Raw genomic sequence first — 14,897 nt, 5'->3', positions numbered from 1 at the left:
GTGGACTTAAAATATCTCACATGGAAGGTGACGATGCTGTTAGCCCTGGCTTCAGCCAGGCGTGTGTCAGAATTGGCGGCTTTATCATATAAAAGCCCTTACTTAATTTTTCATTCTGACAGGGCAGAATTGAGGACTCGTCCTCAATTTCTCCCTAAGGTGGTTTCTGCTTTTCACATGAACCAACCTATTGTGGTGCCTGCGGCTACTAGGGACTTGGAGGACTCCAAGTTACTTGACGTTGTCAGGGCCCTGAAAATATATGTTTCCAGGACGGCTGGAGTCAGAAAGTCTGACTCGCTGTTTATCCTGTATGCACCCAACAAGCTGGGTGCTCCTGCTTCTAAGCAGACTATTGCTCGTTGGATTTGTAGTACAATTCAGCTTGCACATTCTGTGGCAGGCCTGCCACAGCCTAAATCTGTAAAAGCCCATTCCACAAGGAAAGTGGGCTCATCTTGGGCGGCTGCCCGAGGGGTCTCGGCTTTACAACTTTGCCGAGCAGCTACTTGGTCAGGGGCAAACACGTTTGCTAAATTCTACAAATTTGATACCATGGCTGAGGAGGACCTGGAGTTCTCTCATTCGGTGCTGCAGAGTCATCCGCACTCTCCCACCCGTTTGGGAGCTTTGGTATAATCCCCATGGTCCTTACGGAGTCCCAGCATCCACTAGGACGTCAGAGAAAATAAGATTTTACTTACCGATAAATCTATTTCTCATAGTCCGTAGTGGATGCTGGGCGCCCATCCCAAGTGCGGATTGTCTGCAATACTTGTACATAGTTATTGTTAACAAAATCGGGTTATTGTTGTTGTGAGCCATCTTTTCAGAGGCTCCTTCGTTGTTATCATACTGTTAACTGGGTTCAGATCACGAGTTGTACGGTGTGATTGGTGTGGCTGGTATGAGTCTTAACCGGGATTCAATATCCTTCCTTATTATGTACGCTCGTCCGGGCACAGTATCCTAACTGAGGCTTGGAGGAGGGTCATAGGGGGAGGAGCCAGTGCACACCACCTGATCCTAAAGCTTTTATTCTTGTGCCCTGTCTCCTGCGGAGCCGCTATTCCCCATGGTCCTTACGGAGTCCCAGCATCCACTACGGACTATGAGAAATAGATTTATCGGTAAGTAAAATCTTATTTTTTTTCCAGTAGTACTACAGGTACCAGCAGGCCCGTTTTTCTCCCGCATGCTGGTACTTGTGGTTCTCCAAGTACCAGCTTGCGGGGGAGGCTTGCTGGGACTTGTAGTACTACAGGAAAAAAACAATATTCTTTACATTTTCTCAAGGCTATCAGCCTCCCATCCGCAGCCCTTGGATGGGGAGGACAGCCTCGGGCTTCACCCCTGGCCCTTGGGTGGCTGGGGGAGGGACCCCTTGATTGAAGGGGTCCCCACTCCCCCAGGGTACCCCGGCCAGGGGTGACTAGTTGGATATTTAATGCCACGGCCGCAGGGCACTGTATAAAAGTGACCCCCGGCTGTGGCATTATCTGTCCAGCTAGTGGAGCCCGATGCTGGTGTAAAAAATACGGGGGACCCCTACTCTTTTTGTCCCCCGTATTTTTTGCACCAGCACCAGGCACAGAGCCCGGTGCTGGTTTTAAAAATACGGGGGATCCCCTGTCCATTTTTCCCCCGGATTTTTAGAACCAGGACCAGCTCGAAGAGCCCGAGGCTGGTTATGCTTTGGAGGGGGGACCCCATGCCATTTTTTTCCTAGTTTTTTCCCGTTTTTACCCGTTTAAAAAAAAAAACAGAACAAAATCCGTCAAATCGGCCGTTTTTCGTCAGCGGGACTGTCAAATCCGTTTTTTATTGCATATGGTCAATTTCGGCACCCACTTGCCGAAATTAGACTGTCGAATTGTGTCGAATTGAAAAACGGCCGAAAAATTACCGCGATTCGCTGCTAATTGCATATACCCCTAAGTTGTGTACATGTTTGTACTGCAAGTGGCACATTAATAAAGGGAGTTGGCAGCTGCACTACCTTTTGGAGAGGTAATAATTCAGCCTGAGTTTCTCGTTAGATAGGGATGGTTTTAGATGCAGGAGTATACGAATTGAACTTTAGAAGACCAGTTACCAAGCAAACTACTGTGCGGAATTGACAAATGTACAGTTACAAATAAATAAATATATATATATATATATATATATATATATATATATATACCACAATGAAGAAAATCCGCGACACTCAGAGGCTTTGTATTGCAAAACGTGTATTAGAAATGTAACACTTCAAGCCAACGTTTCGGGGCTGGCACGCCCCTTTGTCAAGGTGAACAGAGAGGCACCGGAGCACTTAACATTTATTATTGAGGAGTGCCGGTCCAGACCCAAACACCCATATACAGTGTGTATATATATATATATATATATATATATATATATTTCTCTGACGTCCTAGTGGATGCTGGGAACTCCGTAAGGACCATGGGGAATAGCGGCTCCGCAGGAGACTGGGCACAACTAAAGAAAGCTTTAGGACTACCTGGTGTGCACTGGCTCCTCCCTCTATGACCCTCCTCCAGACCTCAGTAAGAATTTTGTGCCCGGCTGAGCTGGATGCACACTAGGGGCTCTCCTGAGCTCTTAGAAAAAGAAAGTTTATTTTAGGTTTTTTATTTTCAGTGAGATCTGCTGGCAACAGACTCACTGCTACGAGGGACTAAGGGGAGAGAAGCGAACCTACCTGCTTGCAGCTAGCTTGGGCTTCTAGGCTACTGGACACCATTAGCTCCAGAGGGATTGAACACAGGCCCAGCCTCGGTCGTCCGGTCCCGGAGCCCCGCCGCCGTCCCCCTTACAGAGCCAGAAGCAAGTAGAGGGTCCTGGAAATCGGCGGCAGCAGACTTCGGTCTTCATCAAGGTAGCGCACAGCACTGCAGCTGTGCGCCTTTGCTTCCCATGCACACCTCACACTCCGGTCACTGATGGGTGCAGGGCGCTGGGGGGGGGGCGCCCTGGGCTGCAATATTGAGTACCTTGGCTGGCAAATAACACATAATATAGTCATAGAGACTATATATGTGTAAAATACCCCTGCCAGATATACTTAGAAAAAAGCGGGAGAAGTCCACCGAAAAAAGGGCGGGGCTATCTCCCTCAGCACACTGGCGCCATTTTCCCTCACAGCTCCGCTGGAAGGGTCGCTCCCAGGCTCTCCCCTGCAGTTTCCAGACTACATAGGGTAAAAAAAGAGAGGGGGGCACTAAATTCAGGCACAATATTGTGTATACAAGCAGCTATTGGGAAAAATCACTCAGTTATAGTGTTAATCCCTGTGTTATATAGCGCTGTTGGTGTGTGCTGGCATACTCTCTCTCTGTCTCCTCAAAGGGCTTTGTGGGGTCCTGTCCTCAGTCAGAGCATTCCCTGTGTGTGTGCGGTGTGTCGGTACGGCTGTGTCGACATGTTTGATGAGGAGGCTTATGTGGAGGCGGAGCAGGTGCCGATAAATGTGATGTCACCCCCTGCGGGGTCGACACCTGAGTGGATGGTTATGTGGAAGGAATTACGCGACAGTGTTGACTCCTTACATAAAAGGTTTGACGACATAGCAGATGTGGGACAGCCGGCTTCTCAACCTGTGCCTGCCCAGACGTCTCTAAAGCCATCAGGGGCTCTAAAACGCCCGCTACCTCAGATGGCAAACACAGATGTCGACACGGATACTGACTCCAGTGTCGACGATGATGAGACTAGTGTACATTCCAATAGAGCCACCCGATACATGATTACAGCAATGAAAAATGTGTTGCATATTTCTGATATTACCCCAGGTACCACAAAAAAGGGTATTATGTTTGGGGAGAAAAAACTACCTGTGGTTTTTCCCCCATCTGATGAATTAAATGAAGTGTGTGAAGAAGCGTGGGCTTCCCCCGATAAGAAACTGGTAATTTCTAAAAAGTTACTAATGGCGTACCCTTTCCCGCCAGAGGACAGGTCACGCTGGGAGACATCCCCTAGGGTGGATAAAGCGCTCACACGTCTGTCAAAAAAGGTGGCACTACCGTCTCCGGACACGGCCGCCCTAAAGGAGCCTGCAGATAGAAAGCAGGAGGCTATCCTGAAGTCTGTATATACACACTCAGGTATAGTAGAATAGCCGGTAGAGACCGGCTATTGCTTCAGCATGGATGTGCAGTGCTGCAGCTGCGTGGTCAGATTCCCTGTCGGAAAACATTGATACCCTAGACAGGGACACTATATTGCTAACCGTAGAGCATATTAAAGACGCTGTCATGTACATGAGAGATGCACAGAGGGATATTTGCCGGCTGGCATCTAAAATAAACGCAATGTCCATTTCTGCCAGGAGAGGATTGTGGACTCAGCAGTGGACAGGAGATGCAGATTCTAAAAGGCACATGGAAGTATTGCCTTACAAGGGTGAGGAGTTGTTTGGGGATGGTCTCTCGGACCTCGTTTCCACAGCGACAGCTGGGAAGTCTGCATTTTTACCCCATGTTCCCTCACAGCCAAAGAAAGCACCGTATTATCAGGTACAGTCCTTTCGGCGCCAGAAAGGCAAGCGGGTTAGAGGCGTGTCCTTTCTGCCCAGAGGCAGAGGTAATGGGAAAAAGCTGCAACATACAGCCAGTTCCCAGGAACAAAAGTCCTCCCCCGCTTCCTCTAAGTCCACCGCATGACGCTGGGGCTCCACAGGCGAAGCCAGTTACGGTGGGGGCCCGTCTCAAGAACTTCAGCGACCAGTGGGCTCGCTCACTGGTGGATCCCTGGATTCTACAAGTAGTATCTCAGGGGTACAAGCTGGAATTCGAGACGTCTCCCCCTCGCCGTTTCCTCAAATCTGCCTTGCCGACAGCTCCCCCGGACAGGGAGGCAGTGCTGGAGGCGATTCACAAGCTGTATTCTCAGCAGGTGATAATCAAGGTACCCCTCCTTCAACGAGGACGGGGTTACTATTCCACAATGTTTGTGGTACCGAAACCGGACGGTTCGGTGAGACCCATTTTAAATTTAAAATCCTTGAACACTTATATAAGAAGGTTCAAGTTCAAGATGGAATCGCTCAGGGCGGTGATTGCAAGCCTGGACGAGGGGGATTCCATGGTATCACTGGACATCAAGGATGCTTACCTGCATGTCCCCATTTACCCTCCTCACCAGGAGTACTTCAGATTTGTGGTACAGGACTGTCATTACCAATTCCAGACGTTGCCGTTTGGTCTGTCCACGGCACCGAGGGTATTTACCAAGGTAATTGCCGAAATGATGATACTCCTTCGGAGAAAAGGAGTTTTAATTATCCCGTACTTGGACGATCTCCTTATAAAGGCGAGGTCCAGGGAACAGTTGTTGATCGGTGTAGCACTAGCTCGGGAAGTGCTATAACAGCACGGCTGGATCCTGAATATTCCAAAGTTGCAGCTGGTTCCTACAACGCGTCTACTGTTCCTGGGGATGGTTCTGGACACAGAACAGAAAAATGTATTTCTCCCGGAGGATGTCTTGCTGTATAGAACTAGGGTGTGTGAGATTGCTCAATACATTCTGCGCTCACTGTTGCCCAGAACAGGCTTACACTTTAATGCAGCAAAACAAACAACACTTTTATGTCTCAATAGTAAATAATTTATTAGTTCTTATAGTATTTTCGTCAGGTATTAATACATAATCATAATTATAGGTATAATATCAAGAAACTACATCAATATCTTACCGAATATTGTAGCATCACTTGAGCACTCTGGATCGGGGAATCTCAGGACGATCGTCTCAAGGGGAAATTCGGTATTCACACGCAGCACGTCTGCTAGCGTCTCAGGTGGATTCCGAAATTCCCCTAACATTCCCCGTCCTTTATACAAAACTAAAAAAAACACAATCTATCCATATGTGGGTACATTCCGGGGGTTCTGAAACATCTTATCTAACTGAAAATGACAACATTAGTCCTTGTCTATAACAAACTGAAAATAACAACACGAGTCCTTGTCTATTCTAAGAATCCTTCTTCTAGCATTAGACAAACACCCTTTCATAAGACAAACACCCTTGTTATTCTCTTGTCATTATATGGCATAGTTACTGCGGCACAAAATGGAAGTCAGTCAGAAAACCCCACTCTCACCCTTTCATATCACACTCGTATCACAGAGGAGAAGGCCAAGGAGTTGTCATCTCTAGTCAGAGACCTCCTAAAACCAAAACAGGTGTCGGTGCACCACTGCACGTGAGTCCTGGGAAAGATGGTGGCTTCTTACGAAGCAATTCCATTCGAAAGGTTCCATGCAAGGATCTTTCAGTGGGATCTGTTGGACAAGTGGTCCGGATCGCATCTTCAGATGCATCGACTGATAACCCTGTCTCCAAGGACCAGGGTGTCGCTGTTGTGGTGGCTGCAGAGTGCTCATCTTCTAGAGGGCCGCAGATTCGGCATACAGGACTTGGGTCCTGGTGACCACGGATGCCAGCCTTCGAGGTTGGGGGGCAGTCACACAGGGAAGAAACTTCCAGGGACTATGGACAAGTCAGGAGACTTCCCTACACATAAATATTCTGGAACTAAGGGCCATTTACAATGCCCTAAGTCAGGCAAGACCCCTGCTTCAACACCAGCCGGTGCTGATCCAGTCAGACAACATCACGGCGGTCGCCCATGTAAACCGACAGGGCGGCACAAGAAGCAGGATAGCAATGGCAGAAGCCACAAGGATTCTCCGATGGGCGGAAAATCATGTGTTAGCACTGTCAGCAGTGTTCATTCCCGGAGTGGACAACTGGGAAGCAGACTTTCTCAGCAGACACGACCTCCACCCGGGAGAGTGGGGACTTCATCCAGAAGCCTTCCAAATAATTGTACACCGGTGGGAAAGGCCACAGGTGGACATGATGGCGTCCCGCCTCAACAAAAAGCTAAAAAGATATTGCGCCAGGTCAAGGGAACCTCAGGCGATAGCTGTGGACGCTCTGGTAACACCGTGGGTGTACCGGTCGGTGTATGTGTTCCCTCCTCTGCCTCTCATATCCAAGGTACTGAGACTAATAAGAAGGAGAGGAGTAAGAACTATACTCATTGTTCCGGATTGGCCAAGAAGAGCTTGGTACCCAGAACTTCAAGAAATGAAGGACCTGCAGCAGGGGCCCTGTCTGTTCCAAGACTTACCGCGGCTGCGTTTGACGGCATGGCGGTTGAACGCCGTATCCTGAAGGAAAAGGGCATTCCGGAGGAAGTTATCCCTACGCTTATTAAAGCTAGGAAAGAAGTGACCGCAAACCATTATCACCGCATATGGCGGAAATATGTTGCGTGGTGTGAGGCCAGGAAGGCCCCAACGGAGGAATTTCAGCTAGGTCGATTTCTGCACTTCCTACAGTCAGGGGTGACTATGGGCCTAAAATTGGGTTCCATTAAGGTCCAGATTTCGGCTCTATCGATTTTCTTCCAAAAAGAACTGGCTTCACTACCTGAAGTTCAGACATTTGTTAAGGGAGTGCTGCATATTCATCCCCCTTTTGTGCCCCCGGTGGCACCTTGGGATCTCAACGTGGTGTTGGATTTCCTAAAGTCGCATTGGTTTGAACCACTTAAAATTGTGGAACTAAAATATCTCACGTGGAAAGTGGTCATGCTGTTGGCCTTGGCTTCGGCCAGGCGTGTGTCAGAATTGGCGGCTTTGTCTTGTAAAAGCCCTTATCTGATTTTCCATATGGATAGGGCGGAATTGAGGACTCGTCCCCAATTTCTCCCAAAGGTGGTTTCAGCGTTTCATTTGAACCAGCCTATTGTGGTGCCTGCGGCTACTCGTGACTTGGAGGACTCAAAGTTGCTGGACGTAGTCCGGGCCCTAAAAATCTATGTTTCCAGGACAGCTGGAGTCAGAAAGACTGACTCGCTATTTATCCTGCATGCGCCCAACAAGTTGGGTGCGCCTGCTTCAAAGCAGACTATTGCTCGCTGGATCTGTAGCACGATTCAACTTGCACATTCTGCGGCTGGACTGCCGCATCCTAAATCTGTAAAAGCCCATTCCACGAGGAAGGTGGGCTCTTCTTGGGCGGCTGCCCGAGGGGTCTCGGCTTTACAACTTTGCCGAGCAGCTACTTGGTCGGGGTCAAACACATTTGCTAAATTCTACAAGTTTGATACCCTGGCTGAGGAGGACCTAGAGTTCGCTCATTCGGTGCTGCAGAGTCATCCGCACTCTCCCGCCCGTTTGGGAGCTTTGGTATAATCCCCATGGTCCTTACGGAGTTCCCAGCATCCACTAGGACGTCAGAGAAAATAAGATTTTACTCACCGGTAAATCTATTTCTCGTAGTCCGTAGTGGATGCTGGGCGCCCGTCCCAAGTCCGGATTGTCTGCAATACTTGTATATAGTTATTGTTTAACTAAAGGGTTATTGTTGGGCCATCTGTTGAGAGGTTCAGTTATATTTCATACTGTTAACTGGGTATAGTATCACGAGTTATACGGTGTGATTGGTGTGGCTGGTATGAGTCTTACCCGGGATTCAAAATCCTTTCCTTATTGTGTCAGCTCTTCCGGGCACAGTATCCTAACTGAGGTCTGGAGGAGGGTCATAGAGGGAGGAGCCAGTGCACACCAGGTAGTCCTAAAGCTTTCTTTAGTTGTGCCCAGTCTCCTGCGGAACCGCTATTCCCCATGGTCCTTACGGAGTTCCCAGCATCCATTACGGACTACGAGAAATAGATTTACCGGTGAGTAAAATCTTATTATTTATATATATATATATATATATATATATATATATATATTAATATGATTAGTATATTTAGAAATGGAGATTTGAATACAACAGAGTTTCAGATATATTTTTACGAGATCCATTTCCCCATTAAATGGATTGATAGATAATGCAGAGATCGGGCTTATAGAAAGCGGCATTATTGGGTAGTTTACAGTTGCCTTATAAGTATAAACAATACAAATCTTAATGAGAAATAACTGCTGTAGAATGTAAAGATTAATTTTTAGCAAATGGTGATTTAAAAGCCAGAAATTCTTATGTTACATGAAATAAGTTTTAAGTAAGTAAAGCATCGTGTTCCTAGTAAATAGAACACATGTTAAAATGTTTGTATCCCTCAAAAAGAATGGGAGTAAGGTGAATCTATTTCTGCAAGAGTAGCACAGATGGCTGCTTTTTTCATTTATTGATTTGTTATGTGTTCATCTGGTGTTCTGGAAAGTTTTGTCTATCTTCCATTTATTGTTGTTTTTTGGGGGAGTTTTGTGTTTTTTTTTAATTATTTTATTCTGCCACACTATATTAAAAAGCAAACAACAAGCTGTCCTGTGGCTTTCGTACGTATTTGCTTAAAATAACACTGCAGATTTTTTGAGGCATTTGGAAAACAATTTACTTGTTTGAGTTAATTGTTAAATGTTGCTATGTATAATAAGTATAATGTAGCTTATGACATTGTGCATGCAATTGAAGACAAATAAACCTGGCATGTGTTTGAATTTCCAACAACTGTGTTATTTTTTGTTAAATGTGCCCATTAGTTCAGTATAGCACAAGAAACAAGGCAATGGTTCCGAGTCCTCATTTATTTTCGGATTGATTTTAAATACAGTATCATGTTTCTGTATCATTCAGACTGTTAATTAACAGGATTTAATTTACTTTTTCTGTAGCAAGCAACTAAAGAGAATATTAAATGGAGAGAGGCAGAAGAGAAGCAGAAGAGAGTCAGACTAGCAAAGGAAATGGCAGAAAAAGAGAGAGAAGAAAGGCAGAGAAAGAAGAAGCGTCTTCTGGAAAAGAACAGAGGTTCGTACTAATATACACATATGTATTGGCTCTAATAAGAACATATTTTAATTCACAAACAAGGGGATGTCTGATCTTTCCACTGAATATTTGTTTAGTACATACTGTTAGTACCAGTCAGGAGGAACCCACTGATCTTACAACTTCTTATTGCAGCAATACTTTTGGCATATACAGTACTGTATGTCATTTTTTTAATTGTGTTAGCCCCCCATAACCCTAAGTAAATACATATCACTGCTCACAAAGGTGTTTGGATTACTGGAGTAATTAAGGTATGAATTCAAATTATATTTGACGCATATATTTACATAATTTTGGACAATCATCCATTCTGCAATTGTATTATTTTAAGTGCACCTATCACATGTATGTAGGGAGGTGCAGGCATTGTGTATTCATGTGTATTTAGCCTCTGTGTTGTCACAAGTGATAACAGCATCCTCTGTTTTATGTAGACGAAAGGTACAGATTAGACAGAAATGTGTTTAAATACTATACCAACACCAAAATGACCATTGCACTAAGTTTACTGCTGAAACTACTGTATTTTCGGTAAATCACAGTTCCCCAGCCTTTGCCATTACAGGCCAGGTTTTAAGGAAATCCATGCTTTTGTCGGGATGGTTCAATCAAATTCCCTGATGTAAAAATTAACTCAACTGTGCTCAAGCATGGATATCTTGAAGACCTGGACTGTAATGGCGGAGTTTGGAAAACACTGCAGTAAAGTGTGTGACTGTGTATGACCTACTGTGGGCTCTGCTCGATCTTCCATTCAAAGGATAGCTTTGTGGGAGTCTCCACACACAAATCCTTTCAAGCTCACCTTTAGGACTGGACTGCCCACCTCAATTAGTGATTAGTTGCCGAAATACAATAGCAAAATGTACTGTAGTAAAATAGTAACACAACATTGTTATCACATCCACATAAAGCATCAGGCTACTTACACTGACCGAACACAAAATATTTATTTCTCTAACGTCCTAAGTGGATGCTGGGGACTCCGTCAGGACCATGGGGAATAGCGGCTCCGCAGGAGATAGGGCACAAAAATAAAGCTTTAGGATTAGGTGGTGTGTACTGGCTCCTCCCCCTATGACCCTCCTCCAAGCCTCAGTTAGGTTTTTGTGCCCGTCCGAGCAGGGTGCAATCTAGGTGGCTCTCTTAAAGAGTTGCTTAGAAAAAGTTTTTTAGGTTTTTTATTTTCAGTGAGTCCTGCTGGCAACAGGCTCACTGCATCGAGGGACTTAGGGGAGAGAATTTCAACTCACCTGCGTGCAGGATGGATTGGATTCTTAGGCTACTGGACACCATTAGCTCCAGAGGGAGTCGGAACACAGGTCTCACCCTGGGGTTCGTCCCGGAGCCGCGCCGCCGACCCCCCTTACAGATGCTGAAGATTGAAGGTCCAGAAACAGGCGGCAGAAGGCTCTTCAGTCTTCATGAAGGTAGCGCACAGCACTGCAGCTGTGCGCCATTGTTGTCACACACTTCACACCAAGCGGTCACGGAGGGTGCAGGGCGCTGCTGGGGGCGCCCTGGGCAGCAATATTTTAATACCTTATGGCAAAAGAATACATCACATATAGCCATTGAGGCTATATGTATGTATTTAACCCATGCCAGGTATCTAAAACTACGGGAGGAATGCCCGCCGAAATAGGGGGCGGGGCTTATTCTCCTCAGCACACAGCGCCATTTTCCTGCTCAGCTCCGCTGTGAGGAAGGCTCCCAGGACTCTCCCCTGCACTGCACTACAGAAACAGGGTAAAACAGAGAGGGGGGGCATTTTTTGGCGATATATTGGATATATTTAAGCTGCTATAAGGAACAACACTTATATAAGGTTGTTCCCATATATATTATAGCGCTTGGGTGTGTGCTGGCAAACTCTCCCTCTGTCTCCCCAAAGGGCTAGTGGGGTCCTGTCTTCGATAAGAGCATTCCCTGTGTGTCTGCTGTGTGTCGGTACGTGTGTGTCGACATGTATGAGGACGATGTTGGCGTGGAGGCAGAGCAATTGCCGATAATGGTGATGTCACCCCCCAGGGAGTCGACACCGGAATGGATGGCTTTGTTTATGGAATTACGTGATAATGTCAGCACATTACAAAAATCAGTTGACGACATGAGACGGCCGGCAAACCAGTTAGTACCTGCCCAGGCGTCTCAGACACCGTCAGGGGCTGTAAAGCGCCCTTTACCTCAGTCGGTCGACACAGACCCAGACACAGACACTGAATCTAGTGTCGACGGTGATGAAACAAACGTATTTTCAAGTAGGGCCACACGTTATATGATCACGGCAATGAAGGAGGCTTTGCATATCTCTGATACTGCAAGTACCACAAAAAGGGGTATTATGTGGGGGGTGAAAAAACTACCTGTAGTTTTTCCTGAATCAGAGGAATTAAATGATGTATGTGATGAAGCGTGGGTTAACCCAGATAAAAAAATGCTAATTTCAAAAAAGTTATTAGCATTATACCCTTTCCCGCCAGAGGTTAGGGCGCGCTGGGAAACACCCCCTAGGGTGGATAAGGCGCTCACACGCTTATCAAAACAAGTGGCGTTACCGTCTCCTGATACGGCCGCCCTCAGGGATCCAGCGGATAGGAGACTGGAAACTACCCTAAAAAGTATATACACACATACTGGTGTTATACTGCGACCAGCCATCGCCTCAGCCTGGATGTGCAGTGCTGGGGTCGTCTGGTTGGATTCCCTGACTGAAAATATTGATACCCTGGATAGGGACAGTATTTTATTGACTATAGAGCAATTAAAGGATGCTTTCCTTTATATGCGAGATGCGCAGAGAGATATTTGCACTCTGGCATCGAGAGTAAATGCGATGTCCATATCTGCCAGAAGGAGTTTATGGACGCGACAGTGGTCAGGTGATGCGGATTCCAAACGACATATGGAAGTATTGCCGTATAAAGGGGAGGAATTATTTGGCGTCGGTCTATCGGATCTGGTGGCCACGGCAACTGCCGGAAAATCCACTTTTTTACCTCAGACCCCCTCCCAACAGAAAAAGACACCGTCTTTTCAGCCGCAGTCCTTTCGGTCCTATAAGAACAAGCGGACAAAAGGACAGTCATATCTGCCTCGGGGCAGAGGAAGGGGTAAGAGAGGGCAGCAAGCAGCCCCTGCCCAGGAACAGAAGCCCTCCCAGGGTTCTGCAAAGCCCTCAGCATGACGCTGGGGCCTTACAAGCGGACTCAGGAGCGGTGGGGGGTCGACTCAAGAATTTCAGCGCACAGTGGGCTTGCTCACAGGTGGACCCCTGGATTCTGCAGGTAGTATCTCAGGGTTACAGGTTGGAATTCGAGAAGTCTCCCCCTCGCCGGTTCCTAAAGTCTGCTTTGCCAACGTCTCCCTCAGACAGGGCGACGGTATTGGAAGCCATTCACAAGCTGTTTTCTCAGCAGGTGATAGTCAAGGTACCCCTCCTACAACAGGGAAAGGGGTATTACTCCACGCTATTTGTGGTACCGAAGCCGGACGGCTCGGTAAGACCTATTCTAAATCTGAAATCTTTGAACCTGTACATACAAAAATTCAAGTTCAAGATGGAGTCACTCAGAGCAGTGATAGCGAATCTGGAAGAAGGGGACTTTATGGTGTCCCTGGACATAAAGGATGCTTACCTGCATGTCCCAATTTGCCCTTCACATCAAGGGTACCTCAGGTTCGTGGTGCAAAACTGTCATTATCAGTTTCAGACGCTGCCGTTTGGATTGTCCACGGCACCTCGGGTCTTTACCAAGGTAATGGCCGAAATGATGATCCTTCTACGAAGAAGAGGCGTATTAATTATCCCTTACTTGGACGATCTCCTGATAAGGGCAAGGTCCAGAGAACAGCTGGAAGACGGAGTAGCACTAACCCAACTAGTGCTGCAACAACACGGGTGGATTCTGAATTTTCCAAAATCTCAGTTGACCCCGACGACACGTCTGCTGTTCCTGGGAATGATTCTGGACACGGTTCAGAAAAAGGTGTTTCTTCCGGAGGAGAAAGCCAGGGAGTTATCCGAACTTGTCAGGAACCTCCTAAAACCAGGGACAGTGTCTGTGCATCAATGCACAAGAGTCCTGGGAAAGATGGTGGCTTCTTACGAAGCGATTCCATTCGGCAGATTCCACGCACGAACTTTTCAGTGGGATCTGCTGGACAAATGGTCCGGATCGCATCTGCAGATGCATCAGCGGATAACCTTATCGCCACGGACAAGGGTGTCTCTTCTGTGGTGGTTGCAGAGTGCTCATCTGTTAGAGGGCCGCAGATTCGGCATACAGGACTGGGTCCTGGTGACCACGGATGCCAGTCTGAGAGGCTGGGGAGCGGTCACACAGGGAAGAAACTTCCAGGGAGTATGGTCAAGCCTGGAGATGTCTCTTCACATAAATATACTGGAGCTAAGAGCGATTTACAATGCTCTAAGTCTGGCAAAACCCCTGCTTCAGGGTCAGCCGGTGTTGATCCAGTCGGACAACATCACGGCAGTCGCCCACGTAAACAGACAGGGCGGCACAAGAAGCAGGACAGCAATGGCAGAAGCTGCAAGGATTCTTCGCTGGGCGGAAGATCATGTGATAGCACTGTCAGCAGTATTCATTCCAGGAGTGGACAACTGGGAAGCAGACTTCCTCAGCAGACACGATCTACACCCGGGAGAGTGGGGACTTCATCCAGAAGTCTTCCACATGATTGTGAACCGTTGGGAAAAACCAATGGTGGATATGATGGCGTCCCGCCTCAACAAAAAACTGGACAGGTATTGCGCCAGGTCAAGAGACCCTCAGGCAATAGCTGTGGACGCTCTGCTAACACCGTGGGTGTTCCAGTCAGTGTATGTGTTCCCTCCTCTGCCTCTCATACCAAAAGTACTGAGAATTATACGGCAAAAGGGAGTAAGAACGATACTAGTGGCTCCGGATTGGCCAAGAAGAACTTGGTACCCGGAACTTCAAGAGATGCTCACGGAGGATCCGTGGCCTCTACCTCTAAGACGGGACCTGCTTCAGCAGGGACCGTGTCTATTCCGAGACTTACCGCGGCTGCGTTTGACGGCATGGCGGTTGAACGCCGAATTC

At 47.2% G+C, this 14,897-nt stretch overlaps 1 protein-coding gene across 6 annotated transcripts in view; it reads left to right on the top strand.

The window, feature by feature from the left end:
• DIAPH3 (diaphanous related formin 3) overlaps nucleotides 1-14,897 on the top strand; it is a 1,416,707-nt gene that overhangs the window by 1,099,390 nt on the left and 302,420 nt on the right. For all 6 annotated transcript variants that reach the window (XM_063952903.1, XM_063952906.1, XM_063952905.1 and 3 more), the window contains one exon: nucleotides 9,651-9,786. In XM_063952903.1, coding sequence (XP_063808973.1) covers nucleotides 9,651-9,786 — 136 coding nt within the window. The remainder of the gene's footprint in view (nucleotides 1-9,650; nucleotides 9,787-14,897) is intronic.

This window comes from Pseudophryne corroboree, chromosome 2 (genome assembly GCF_028390025.1).
Source record: "Pseudophryne corroboree isolate aPseCor3 chromosome 2, aPseCor3.hap2, whole genome shotgun sequence".
NCBI classification, from domain to species: domain Eukaryota; kingdom Metazoa; phylum Chordata; class Amphibia; order Anura; family Myobatrachidae; genus Pseudophryne; species Pseudophryne corroboree.
This window is presented reverse-complemented; position numbering and strand designations above follow the sequence as displayed.